General features: G+C 37.7%; 2 protein-coding genes across 3 annotated transcripts in view; both read right to left on the reverse strand.

Annotated features, from left to right (window-relative positions):
* The window catches only part of LOC111582934 (zinc transporter ZIP11-like), a 23389-nt gene continuing 9620 nt past the window's right edge, over positions 1-13769 (reverse strand). The window contains 4 exon segments of the mRNA XM_023291821.3: positions 1-1437; positions 1539-1600; positions 1602-1698; positions 9391-9488. Of these exon segments, the coding sequence (XP_023147589.1) occupies positions 1359-1437; positions 1539-1600; positions 1602-1698; positions 9391-9488 (336 nt within the window). The 3' untranslated portion in view covers positions 1-1358.
* The window catches only part of LOC129349608 (uncharacterized), a 25020-nt gene continuing 20645 nt past the window's right edge, over positions 9395-13769 (reverse strand). For both annotated transcript variants that reach the window (XM_055013442.1, XM_055013406.1), the window contains one exon: positions 9395-9491. The gene's annotated coding sequence lies outside the window, so the exon portion shown is untranslated. The remainder of the gene's footprint in view (positions 9492-13769) is intronic.

Below are 13769 nucleotides of genomic sequence, written 5' to 3' on the forward strand. Positions count from 1 at the left end.
TGATGCTCATAGAGGTTTATGATGCAGAAACAAAACAGACAAAATAAACATTGTGATGAATATCAAGCAGCTTCAAACAATCACATTGTACTTTGATGTTTTGCGGTGACAGATGACACAGCAGAAGTAAGAGTGGAGTGAGCAAAATCTGCTAACTCACTGGCAGTCCTATCAATTACCAAATGCTCAGAGTTCTTCAATTCACACCAAATCACACTTTAAAACAAATCAAATAGAAAATGGGTTGGAAATTTTCATCAGCATTTTTTCTGTTGTTGTCTCTTGTTTTAGTTTTTATTGGTCCTGTGTTGGTGGTTGCTTGAGGGTTTGATTTTTCCAACAAAAACAAAAAAAAACATGAATATCTAAATTTTACATTTGTGTTTTGCACTGGTGGCTAAATAATTTAGCCAACGCAGAAGTGATAATAACTGCAGTTCCTTGACTGGCCACTTGGGGCAGATTCCACAAGCAAGTCAGCCAGCACACCCCCATGTTAAAAAGCCCAACTTTACATCAGAACTAAACATGTTTACAGCCTGGTGTAAAGAACGGTTTTGGTTTTTGTGGCTAATTACCCTTTTCAACAAATTATTACATGGTACTAATGTGCTATACAATATGAAGGCATAATGTGGTTGTGTGATTCAGTTACTGTGGACTCCAATGGCCAGCATTAGAACAGTAGAAATAAAAGCACAAAACACAATGGAAAATTAAAATTTTGAATAATTTTATATTTTTGTTTAAAAATATAATTCTGAAGCTAAATGACAATTAAACATCTAACTCGTCTCATAACATAAGGAAAGTTTTCCAACCCATTTTTCATTTGATTCATTTTGCTGGTGCCAGTCAAACAATGAAAATGCCAAGTGATCCAAGTATTGTCATTATGGTTAAACTGAAAGAAGAAAAGTGAAAATTAATTTCATAAAAGAAATTTTGTTTAAAATAAAGTTCTCAAAGAGGACCTCAAAAAGCTGCAAAAAACATTCCCCAGCTGTGGAATCAGAAGAATATTCATGATATATCTATAAGTTGATTCCTAAATCAGATATTGAACATTTGAAAAAAAATTACACACATGTCAGCCGCTCTTAGGTGATGACTGCTAGCATGTAAATTACAAATTAAAGATAAATGTTCAAGTAAAATCATCCTTACAGCTTGGTTTGTAAAACAGTTCCATGGTTGTGAAATCACCGGTGAACTTCAAGTAGAAACAATTTAAACTAAATGGATAAACAATGTTTCAGAAAGAAACACTTCATTTGGTCCCCTGTTTAAAACTGAGGTCTGCATCATTGTGATGACATCATGGCCACCGAGGGTCTTTCCTGGTCGTCATGGCGACATCAGCCCAGCCCCACGTCGAGTGACATCATCACTACAAAGGCCAGGATGGAGGTCCAGGATGCTAGCTTCCCGTTTCCACTGAAGAAACAGGAGATTAGCGTAAGACTCATCCGTGCTTCACTCTTAAAATTGTCTGTAACAAAATATCGTCCACCCTCTTCCCTCCTTTTCCTTCTCACCTGATTTGAGTCTCAGGTATGATGTCATCCACCACCACGTAGACCATCGCCCCAGCAGCAAAATGCCAACGCATATGGCAACAAAGGTTCTGCCAAAACAACAGCGATGGCACCAAGCAACCCAGCAATGGGTTTTACCATCCCGCTCAGCTGATCATACCTGATGATAGAGCAACCCAGCAATGGGTTCTACCATCCCGCTCAGCTGATCATACCTGATGATAGAGCAACTTTGTCTTGATCTGACAGTAAGGGTACAGCTTTAAAAATGTAAATGTAGTGTTCTCAACAAAAGTTTACACACACTTGTAAGGACCATGTACATTATGGCAGTGTTGAGGTTCCAATGACTCCTATAACTCTTAGTTTTCTATGATGGAATCGTTGAAACATGTATTTATCACATGAAACAATCATGCAGTTTGGTTCATTCTTAAATTCATTATAGATCTTTTGGAAATATGACATAATCTGCTTTGTCAAAAATATACATGTAGAAATGCTAGTATTTGTGACTTCCCGTGGTGCCATGCTCTGAGGTGGTCGCAGTAAGTCGTGGCTCCCGTACATTCGGCGACAATTTGGTCAATTAACAGTAAAATATTGGATCCTCTAACATCATAAGACAAGTTAAAAAGAAGAATGACAACTACAAGAAATATTGCCGCGAAGCAGTTTTCTCAAAAGGAAAGTAAGGAGCGAACGGACTCTGAACAGTCGAGTGCTGACGCTAAAACTAGCTCCTCTGCTAATGACTTAAACATAGCGGAGATTCTTCGAGAGCTCAAAGATCTACGACGAGAAAACCAGACTTCTTTCACGGAGACAAAGGCATCACTTGTCAGACTCGAGGACGCTATGAAAGATGTGAAAGAACGACTGAAAACCCTCGAAAATCGCGCTGAAGAGGCTGAAACCAGGATTAGCACAACAGAGGATGCTAGCCAAAGGAACAAGAGAATGCTACGCTACTTGCTAAGAAGAGAGGCTACTCTTACAAACCAGTACGATGACCTACAAAACCGCATGCGAAGAAACAATTTACGTATCTATCAAGTCCCAGAGGGGAGCGAGAAAGAAGATATGGTCGCCTTCGTGAAAGGGCTTATCAAAACAGTGTTGTGCTTTCCACATGAGGACATTCGGATCGAACGTGCCCACAGAGCCCTCAGAGTGAGGACGACTACAACCAACACAGATTCACCTCGATCCATAATTGTGCGTTTTGTAGATTACGCGGTGAAAGAAAGAATCTTGCAACAGGCTTGGGCACAAAAGCAAGTGGTTTTTCATGGTAAGACCATATACTTTGACCAAGACTACTCGCCAGAGGTGCAAAGAAAGAGAGCACGGCTACGCGGCGTTATAAAGCAGCTAAAGGAAAAGGGAGTACGAGCCAAAATCCGATACCCCGCACAACTTCGTCTTGATCTGGAAAACGGTCCCAAAACCTTCCCGACACTCGTCGAGGCCATACAAACACTGCACGACTTGGGCGTTTCCGTACAAGTGAGTGAAAGAGAGAAGATGGAAAGGGAGCTTTCTCGGGAGCCCTGGAGCAGACGTGAAAACGGGAGAAGAGGAGGAAATGGATCAATATCTGATAATGACTTACGAGCCTACATCTGAGACCCCAAATTGGACTGAAGGGATCCAAGACTAATGTAAAATAAAAGCATGTTCAAGCATTCTTATTTGCAATAGAGGTAAGATACACATAACTATGACCAATGTCACTGTACTTAATAAGTGTACGTTATATATTTTATTAATACGGGAAGCCAATGGCATTTATACAATTTCTAGTTCATTATGAAACCTAGGTCAGGTTTTAGATCTCACCACTGGAGCATGTCTCCATTTTGGTTTGTGATCTGGTGCGCACTTAGTGCAAGTTTCCCAGAGTGGATTAGATGCCACACCGCTCTGCCTGATTTACAGCAGGGGCCAGTTAAAGTTGAGTTAACTTTCTGCCTACCAGAGCTTAGAGTGACTGGCCGGATGTGTGGAAGCCACTTTTATTTTTTGTGTTCAAAAAATTACTTTGTTCCATTGTTTAAAATCCTTGACATGTTCATGTCCATACACTTGTTTACACCACGCAAAATGTACTTGGAATATATGTTTATCATTACAAAAAAGCTGAGAGGAGCTGTTAAAAATAACAATTTTAATACAAATATCTTTAACATTCAGTAATCTTATAAAAGAGAAATAAAATATACTTGCATGACAGAGACACAAATAACAAGTTATAATGTGAAAGGATTGGGCCATCCTATCAAAAGAAAAAAGATTTTGAACCAGCTGAAATCATTTAAATGTTCAATAGCTCTATTACAAGAGACTCATCTCAATGATGTTGAGCACAAAAAATTAATGAGAGAATGGATAGACCAGGTATTTTTTGCTAGCTGCCCAAAGAGTAGGAAGAGAGGTGTGGCAATCTTGTTTCATATAAATACATGTTTTACATTACAAAAGGAAGTGAAAGATCCTCAAGGTAGATATATTGGGGTTGTTGGTACTTTAAAGGGAATTGATATGACTATCATGAACATATACGCGCCAAATGAAGATGACCCCTCATTTTTTACAAACATTGCAGATGTTTTGGCTAAAGAATCAAAAGGCATGATTATTCTTGGGGGAGACTTTAATTGTGTGCTGGATTTGAAACAGGATAAGTTACCCCCAGAATGCACTACCCCAAGCAAAAAAACCAAAGCCCTAAAATACCTATTAAGGGAACTGGGACTTGTTGAAACTTGGAGGGCGTTAAAACCAAATAGTAAAGATTTTACTTTCTTATCTAACATACATAGGACCTACTCAAGGATTGATATGATATGCTTATCCAAACAAGATCTTCATAGAGTTATAGATGTGAGAATAGAACCTATAACTCTATCCGACCACGGACCGGTTGGGATGTCACTGAATCTACATGCAGAAAGACATTTTAAATATTGGAGATTGAATGTTTCAATACTTAGCGATTCAAAAATTCACAAACAATTGAAAGAAACAATAGAGGAATATTTTCAACTTAATGATAATGGCACAGTGTCCCCTTCCACTTTGTGGGATGGAGCTAAAGCAGTGTTGAGGGGCCGATGCATTGATCTAGCAACACAGCAAAAAAAACGAAGGTTAGCTAAACAAACTGAGATAGAGAACAAAATTAGAAGACTTGAAAAATTACATAAAATTAACAGATATCAAAAAGTTTTATTAGAACTTAAGGAGGAGAAAAATGCCCTTGATAAATTACTTACGTATAAAGCAGAAGGAGCTATGCGCTTCATTGGGCAAAAATATTATGAGATGAGCAACCGTGCAAGCCGTCTTTTGGCTTTCCAACTTAGAAAAGCACAAGCTAGTCGGGTTGTATCTACAGTAAAACACCCCTCATCTAAAAAGGAATTTTCACACCCAAAACACATTGCAGCTACCTTTCGAGAATTTTACGAAAATCTATATACATCGGATACATCCCAAAACATAACTGATATGGAAGACATTTTTAAAATACTAAATTTAACAAAACTATCACAAACGGAGGCAGAAAACCTTACCAAACCCATCACAGAAAAAGAAATAGAAACAACTATCTGTTCATTAAAAAAATAACAAAAGTCCAGGCACTGATGGATTGAGTGGTGAGCTATATAAAACATTTACAAAAGAACTTACCCCTAAATTGTGCAAAGTCTTCAATTACGCTGTGAATGCTAATGACCCACCAAAAAGCTGGTCAGAGGCGATAATAACAGTAATACACAAGGAGGGAAAAGATAAAAAGGAATGTGCATCTTATCGACCAATCAGCCTGCTTGGAACAGATGTGAAAATCCTTGGCTCTATATTGGCAAATAGGATGCAAACTTTTATAGGAAAACTAATTAAACCAGACCAAACGGGGTTTATTGCAGGGCGACAAGGCTCTAACAATATAAGAAGAGCTTTAAATGTTCAATCTATAGCAAAAAATTCCGTCCACCCGTCAATGCTTCTCGCACTGGACGCCGAGAAGGCATTCGATCGGGTGGACTGGATATACCTCAATTACACCTTAGAGAAATTTGGGTTTAGCCCCACTTTCATTAGTTGGATTAGTACTCTAAACAAAAATCCAGTATCAAGAATTCGAGTTAATGGCTACTGTTCAGAATTTTTTCAAATAAAGAGAGGGGTACGCCAGGGTAGCCCCGTAGCCCCTATTCTCTTTGCCCTCTGTATTGAACCCTTAGCAGAGTGGATTAGGACAAATAAACAGGTGGAGGGAATACTAGACCAAAGCGGTTCAGAACATAAAATATCCTTGTTCGCTGATGATAAACTCCTATATATAAAAAACCCTCTACTCTCTATTCCTCCTCTTATGCAATGTCTAAGTAGATCTGGTGACATCTCTGGGTACAAAATAAATGAAGCAAAGTCTGAAGCAATGATGATCAATGGGTCATGGCCAAGCCAGCTGAACGATAGAGTAAAATTTAAATGGTCAAAACTTGGCTTTAGATATCTTGGTGTGATTTTAACTGATAATTCATCTATGTTATATAAACAAAATTATGACAAGCTCCTTACTCAGGTCAAGAACGATTTACAACGGTGGAAAATACTTCCTTTGTCTCTAACTGGCAGGATCGAAACTATAAGAATGAATGTTCTACCACGATTTCTTTTTCTTTTTAGCTCTCTTCCAGTCCCAGTGCCTAATAGCACTTTTAAATTCATAGAAAAACTCATATCAGAATTTATTTGGCAAAACAAACGACCCCGGGTTAGACTTAAAATCCTGAACTCTCCTAAAGGGAATGGGGGCTTGGCTCTCCCACATCTTAAGAGCTACTATTGGGCAGCACAGCTTAAAGCCTTGACCACATGGATTAGAATGGACACGGATACAAAGTGGTTTCAGCTGGAGCAAAGCTCAGTGTTAGATAGACCAATATCAGCTCTAATCTTTATGGATACCAAACAACGGCAAAAATTAAAAATTCAAAATGAGTGGATTAAGTTTACACTAAGTGTTTGGGAAAAAGTCAGAAAACAACTTAAATTGCCCCTTTCATTGTCACGAGCATCTAAAATAACAACCATAACTGATTTTCTACCTGCAAGGATGGATAAAGCCTATGATAGATGGGCAAATAATGGTCTAATAACAATAAATCAGTTGTTTAGTGGAACCAATATTAAATCCTTCTCTCAGATTCAAATTGAATTTAATCTTCCTAGTGGTGATTTATTCAGATTTTTCCAAATTAGACATTATCTAGAAAAGCATAAAGATCTTGAAAAAGTTAGAGAGCAACCAATAGAATTCGAACAGTACTGGATAGATCTGGTGGAAAACACAAAAGTCTTAAAAAAGATAGTCTCCTCTCTATACAAAATTATTCGCATCGAACAGGATGAAAATACATTTGATGTGAAAAATAAATGGGAATTAGAGCTTAATACAATGATCAAGGATTCTGATTGGGAACATTCATGGGTGGAGTGGCATAAATGTCTAAACAGTCCAAATTGGAAAGAATTCAGTTGGAAATTAAGAATGAGATATTTTAGAACACCAATTATTACAGCCAGCTTTGATAAAAACATCAGCGCCCGCTGTTGGCGAAACTGTGGACATTTGGGTGACTTTGCACACATTTTCTGGGAATGCCCAAAAGTTAAAGAGTATTGGGAAGAAGTGAATAAAGAAATTAAAAAGATGTTGAATGTACCATTTGCATTTAAGATCCATCAAGTCATATTAGGCGACATACCCGATGTTTGGGAAAATGATAAAATGTATATGCTAAATGTCTTGGTGCTTGTTGCTCACAAAGTAATTACAGCTAATTGGCTTAAACCCAACTCACCTACATTGAAACAATGGATGCTAAGACTGAGATCTCTGAACTATATGGAGGAAATTACTGCTGTTCTACGACTGAGGAAGGACAATTATTTGAAAAGATGGTCATCTGTAATTGCATACCTAGACAAGAATTAATGGTTTTTAATGGTAGAAATTTATTGATGGTACAGCTAAATGGCAAGTTTGGGGTCGGAGAACATTTCAGATCAGGCTATTGCAGATGTATTAATGATGTTTCCTGAATAATGTGATAGTACAACATATGTTCTATGTCATCAATATTTGTTACATGTGTATGACTATGTCAAGGAGTGTTAAATAAAAGTTCAAAAAAAAAAAAGAAATGCTAGTATTTGGTTAAATGTCTCTTGGCCATTGTTATTTTCCTCCATTAGGCACTTGTGTCAGCCATCCACAAGCTTCTGGCAAGTTTATCATTGTATCTTTGACCACTGCTGCTGACAGAATTCACACTTGTTTCTTCATCACAGTCCACAGCTTCTATATAGGGTTAGGTCAGGACTTTGGGAAGATCAGTCAAAAACCTTAATACTTAACCGATTTACAATTTCTTTATAACTTTTAATGCGTTTGGAGTCATTGTCTTCTTGGACTACCCAACTGCATCCAAAGCCAAACATTTTGGCTGATGATTTTAGGTTTTCCTGAAGAATGTGGAGGTAATCCTCTTTTTTCATTTGTCCATTTACTTTGTGTAAAGCACCAGTTCCAGTGCGCAAAAAACAGCCACATGGGCATATTATTTTCTCTCATCCAAATACATTCCTGGTCACTGCGGCCAAATAGCAGAATTTTTGTTGCATCTAACAGAGCTTTACTCCAGAAGGGCTTTTCTTTGTTAATGTCATCAGCAGTAAACTTCAGCCTTAAGGTGCTTTGTCTAGAGAAAGGGTTCCTTCTTACATGGCAGCCCCTCAGCTCATAGTAATGTAAAACATACTTGACTGTGGACACTGACAGCTGTGTTCAGCAGCTTATAATTCAATGCAGACCTGACTTTAGGTCATTCTTGCTTGACTCTTGACCATCCTGTCTGACAACCAATTGTCTGTCAGCAGCAGGTGAAAGCTTGTGTTTTCTTCGCAATCATGGCAGTCACACAACTGTACAATGCACTTTGTATATACAAACAGCTATTGGCACATGTGATTTGAGATCTGTAGTTGCTTTGAAATGGCTCCAAGTGACTTTCCTGACTTGTTCAAGTCAATGATTTGCTTTTTCAGATCTGTGCTGAGATTCACAACTGTTTATGTCATCAAAACTGATAATCCATTTTTTGACCCAGCAGATTTTGTCATATTTCTAGACGATCTACAGTAAATGTAAGAATAACCAAAATGCATGATTGATTTTTTGTGGCAAAGACATGTTTCAATAATTTCATAATAGAAATTAAGAGCTGTAGGAGGAGGAAATTGGAAATCCAAGAATGCCATGATATACGATACAGTTCAAAAGTTTGTGGTCACTAAGAAATGTCCTCATTTTTGAAAGAAAGGCAGTTTATTCATTGAAGATGACATTAAAATAATCACAAATACAGTCCAGACATTGCTAATGTGATAAATGACTATTCTAGATGGAAACAGCTGATTTTTAATGGAATATCTACATAGGGGTACAGAGGAACATTTCCAGCAACCATCACTCCTGTGTTCTAATGGTACATTGTGTTAGTTAATGGTGTTGAAAGGCTCATTGATGATTAGAAAACCCTTGTGCAATTATGCTAGCACACAAATGAAAGTGTGAGTTTTCATGGAAAACATGAAATTGTCTGGGTGACCCCAAACTTTTGAACGGTAGAGTACATGGTCTTTACAAGTGTATGCAAACTTTCGTTCACAACTGTATGTGTACTCAGGCCAAGCTTTTGTAAAGAGATGTTTAATTGCATTTAAATGCATTCTCAGACACAGTGTTTAGGAACAGATTTGTGTCTTTCCCTACCAAAAGGCTGTCCAAGTTGAGACCCCTGAATCTCGGAGCGGCAGGCTCACTGCCAAGCCTTCTGGGAAATTCTGGATGCCAATACCGATGGCCAAATTGCACTGCAACACAAAACAATTTATAGTGAGACCATTTCTCTTTGCAGCAAATAATAGCAACTGACCACCAAGGGCTATTTAAAAATAAAAAAAAAAGTTTCTTCCATCTCACCAGATGTAAGGAAAACAACAGTGAGAGTTATTGACTATGGCAGCCACTCTCTGAGGACAGCAGTGCTTTTAATGCTAACATGCTTACCATGGAAAAGCTAACATGTTTAGCAGATATATTGTTCCCCATGTTATTATTTGTTAATTTCTTTACTTTAAATACAATTTTTTTTAAAAAAAGCCAATCTGGTCAAATAACATTTGCAGTGAATATACATTTGTTTGTTCTATGTTTGCACTTGATTTGTGTAACTGTTATAGTGATAAACTAGAAAAGCACTCAGAGAGGGCAGTACTCCGTCAAGGCTGTTCATTCCCCCATATGGCATTGTCAGAAATATAGTATTTTTTTTTGGTTTTTTTAGAAATGCAGCATTTGTTTATCAGTTATTGATGATCAGAAATCACGGCAACACCGAATGTGACTATTTAATATAGATGTACCCACAAACAAAATGACCTTGCGTTGTGCACAGGCGTGTGTTACGCATGTGTACGTTATGTACAGATACCGAATTGCGTGACCTAAATGTGTAGTGGGTGGCGGGAATTGATGGGACTCGGAAACAACCCAACAACTTAATCAACTGTTCCTTGTATCATTTGCGACGGACAAGTCCCGATAAAGTCTGCAGCGGTTGATATGTAGTAGGATCGCAATCATGTGATCGTCAGCAGGCAGCTGACGTAGTGTTCACTTGTTGTCATAGCGACAGTGACGCCGTGTCGCTATCTCGCAATACACAAATCTTTAATAAATCCGTTGATCCAGACTACAAGCCACATCCATGCCAAAATCTAATCACTTGATCCATGTGTCATTTCTGACCTTCCATGAAAATTTCATAAAAATTTGTTAACACGTTTTTGAGTAATGCTACGAACACGCAGACAGACATACAGACAGACAGACAACCCAACGCCGATCATCGCATAACTCCACCGTGTTCCTTGGTAGAGTAACTAGATAAAGTAGACATTCTACTTAGTCCACCTACTAAGGCTTATAGGATAGAAAAGATAAAAAAAAAATAATAATTTGTCGCCATGAAATAATCTCTCAAACAGCTGTCAATATCAATCAAAACTAATATATGTAATCTTAACTGTCATTAATTGCTGTATATTATTTAAAAATTATGGTTGTGTGGCAGTGCCTCCTAAAAACAGAACTTCCAAAAGCTAGTCTCTAAACAAATGAAGAAAAATTCAACAAAGTTACCTCAAATAAAAACCTGTATATTAGTCCTCACACAGCTACTTCCCTACATTGCAAAAAGTAGTAGCATTTGGAGCTGGCAATAAGCTTTGATGATGTTAAAAAGTTTGTATCTGGAACAGAGTGACTCAGTCCAATGCTGCGATGAAAAATTGGTACAAAAGTAAGACGGATTACCTGATCCTGGATAGCAAAACATGAGATTTCAAAATCCAGGTCATTCTGATCCCGATTCGAGTTTTTCAACAACTTGGAGAAGAGGACTGCAAAGTTCACCAGAGTTCAGGCTCTGGGAAAAATGAATGGCTGTAGAATTAATCCAACAACTGCATGAAGCAGGAATTCTTTACAGAAATGTTGGATTTATAGGATTTGTGCATGAAATGATTTTGTTGTCCTAATTTAAAAAAAAACAAAAAACAAAAACACTGCATTTAATCCTGGATATGCTTTGTGTGTTTTACAAATGACAAAACACTAAATGTTTCAAGTGCTAAGGACATTCTGGCAACACTCATCCCAGACATGGCTTTTAGCTGCAATACATTTTTCATAATCAGAGTCACATCTGTGATTCCAGACAGAAGTCTGCTGGACATAGAAATGATGACTGCTTAACTGAACAAATTAAGTTTGGTAGCAGTTGTTCAGCAGTTGGGGTTGATGTTATCTCAAAAAAGCTCCCCAGATTATCTGACATGGACAGACAGAGCGACAGGCTGCTGACAATTATTATTCTTAAGAAATCCTAATCTGGTTCTTGTTTGCACCTGTTTTTAGGGCCAAACTGCCCACCTGTCTCTGCAGTACTAATCTGGAACCACCGGATGTCAGCAGAACACAACACAACACCAGACAGTGCATTACTCTGTCCAGCACCTGAACGATCCTACTGCAGATATGGGCAACTATGAAAATAAACCCAGATTTGAAACATTCAACACCTATAACTTACCCTGAATCATTTAAATCTTGAGATCAAACCAACCATGCCAGATTGCTATGAAGTTTTGTATAGATTTCCCTGAATGTCAGGAGTTGAAGCCTAGCAAATGTAGCGATTACATGAACTTTTTCTATAGCACCACTGAGATGGCAGTGTTGGTCTGTCACAATACCAGAGCACATTAGGCCGAAGGTTCATGATGGACTTCAGACCCCGCTGTCGTATATCTTGGACACTCGGGTGAATACAAGAGCAGACCTGTCAACTGATCACCACCTGGTGGTGAGCTGGATCAGATGGCGTGGAAGGCTGCTGGACAGCCCTGGTAAACAACAACTGTTGGATGGATTGCCAGGTAATTTGGTGCATCCACAGTGCCCAGAGGATGAATCCCGATTGCTTATATTTCCTCTAGTGTCAGCACCAGATCCACACTTTGAAACTCTATAAACTCTATTTGCAAATATAAACCAGCTAACACACTAAAATAAGATATTAAACATGTTCAATGTTCCAAAAACCTTTGTTATTAACGCAACAGTGGCTTTCAAGTGAACTACAGTCAGGATATTGTTATATGCACACATGCTTACAGAGAATACATGGGATCTGTGTTGTGCTGGGAGCTGAATTTTTGCTGCCTATAAGCTAACATTGGTTAGTATTGCAGACTGTTGGTGCCAGAGGGGAGACTTTGAGGCAAGACACTGAAGTGAGCATAAACATCTCATCCTTCATTTTTTTTTTTTAAACTAGAAAGTTCATCCTGATTCCTCTATGAAAGAATGTCACGTTGTTTTAGGCAGACTAGAAAATCAGGGTAGGTCTCATTTTTTAAAAGTTGCGTTACAATTTGTGAACACAGACAATTAACAACAAAAAAGTAGCACATTTAAATTGGTTCACATTCTTGCATAATGTACCTTTAAACATTGTACCTGCTAAACATGCAAGTATGATCATTATGAGCCTGTTAGCAGCCTCACAAACTTGTTAATATGTTTGCTGTCCTAATAATCTTGCACTAGACCACCTTTCAGTTATGCCTGATGAACACTAGCACTTCTGCCACTTAGAATGATAATTTTGGGCCCACCTTGAAAACCACTGACTTGTCCATCGTTATATGAACAGATATTGATCAATAAACATAAAATGATTCAATATCTCATTAAACTAATTTTAACCTCTTGATTTCTCAAACTGATGGACTTTCTCATTGAGAGTCACTGAGATAAAATATTCATTAGATTTCTTTACATACAGTGAAACCAAATATGGTGATAGTGAATACACTCGCACATCCTCAGGTGATTAACCCAAATTTTTCCCTGCAAAATAAGTGCATGTATTTTACTCCTTAGACCTCTCTAACACATAATACGTATAATTCTTTTCATTTCATGTTGGTTTTGTTAGTGAAAACATAAGCTTTATACTCGGCAACAATTGTTGCCGGTGGGAAACTGCATAGTCTGAATTTACAAAAATTTTTCAGTTTGACCTATTTACACATTTTTTAAAAAGTATGAATAACACTAATAAGTGTAATATATTATAACTAGGCATGGTTATAAGTATGTTCACAACTTTATAAGATACATAAAGATACCATGGCAATGCATACTGAAGAGAACTAAAATTGACAACATTGCAATTACTACATTTCACAGTCTCATAAAACAGTGAAATAACCGTAGAGCTAAGAGTGTTTGATGCTACAAAATAGGAACTGACCATAGTTTACAAAAATAAAATAAATTCACATTGTGGCAGTAGCTCAGATTGACTATTTACTGACCATTAACATCATGGCCAGAAGATGAGTGTACATAATGCTTTCATGCAATTGATAGCTGTTTTGTGTATGGAATCATCTTGTGAGCACCCTTAGAGTTATAGGATGCATCAGCAGGAACAAATCAACAAGGTCTGCTTTTGTTTATTTCTTGCAGTTTATTGGATGTGGCTGGCCATCGAGATATTTTTAAAACCCTGTTCCTAT

Source organism: Amphiprion ocellaris, chromosome 1 (genome assembly GCF_022539595.1).
Source record: "Amphiprion ocellaris isolate individual 3 ecotype Okinawa chromosome 1, ASM2253959v1, whole genome shotgun sequence".
Classification (NCBI taxonomy): Eukaryota; Metazoa; Chordata; class Actinopteri; family Pomacentridae; genus Amphiprion; species Amphiprion ocellaris.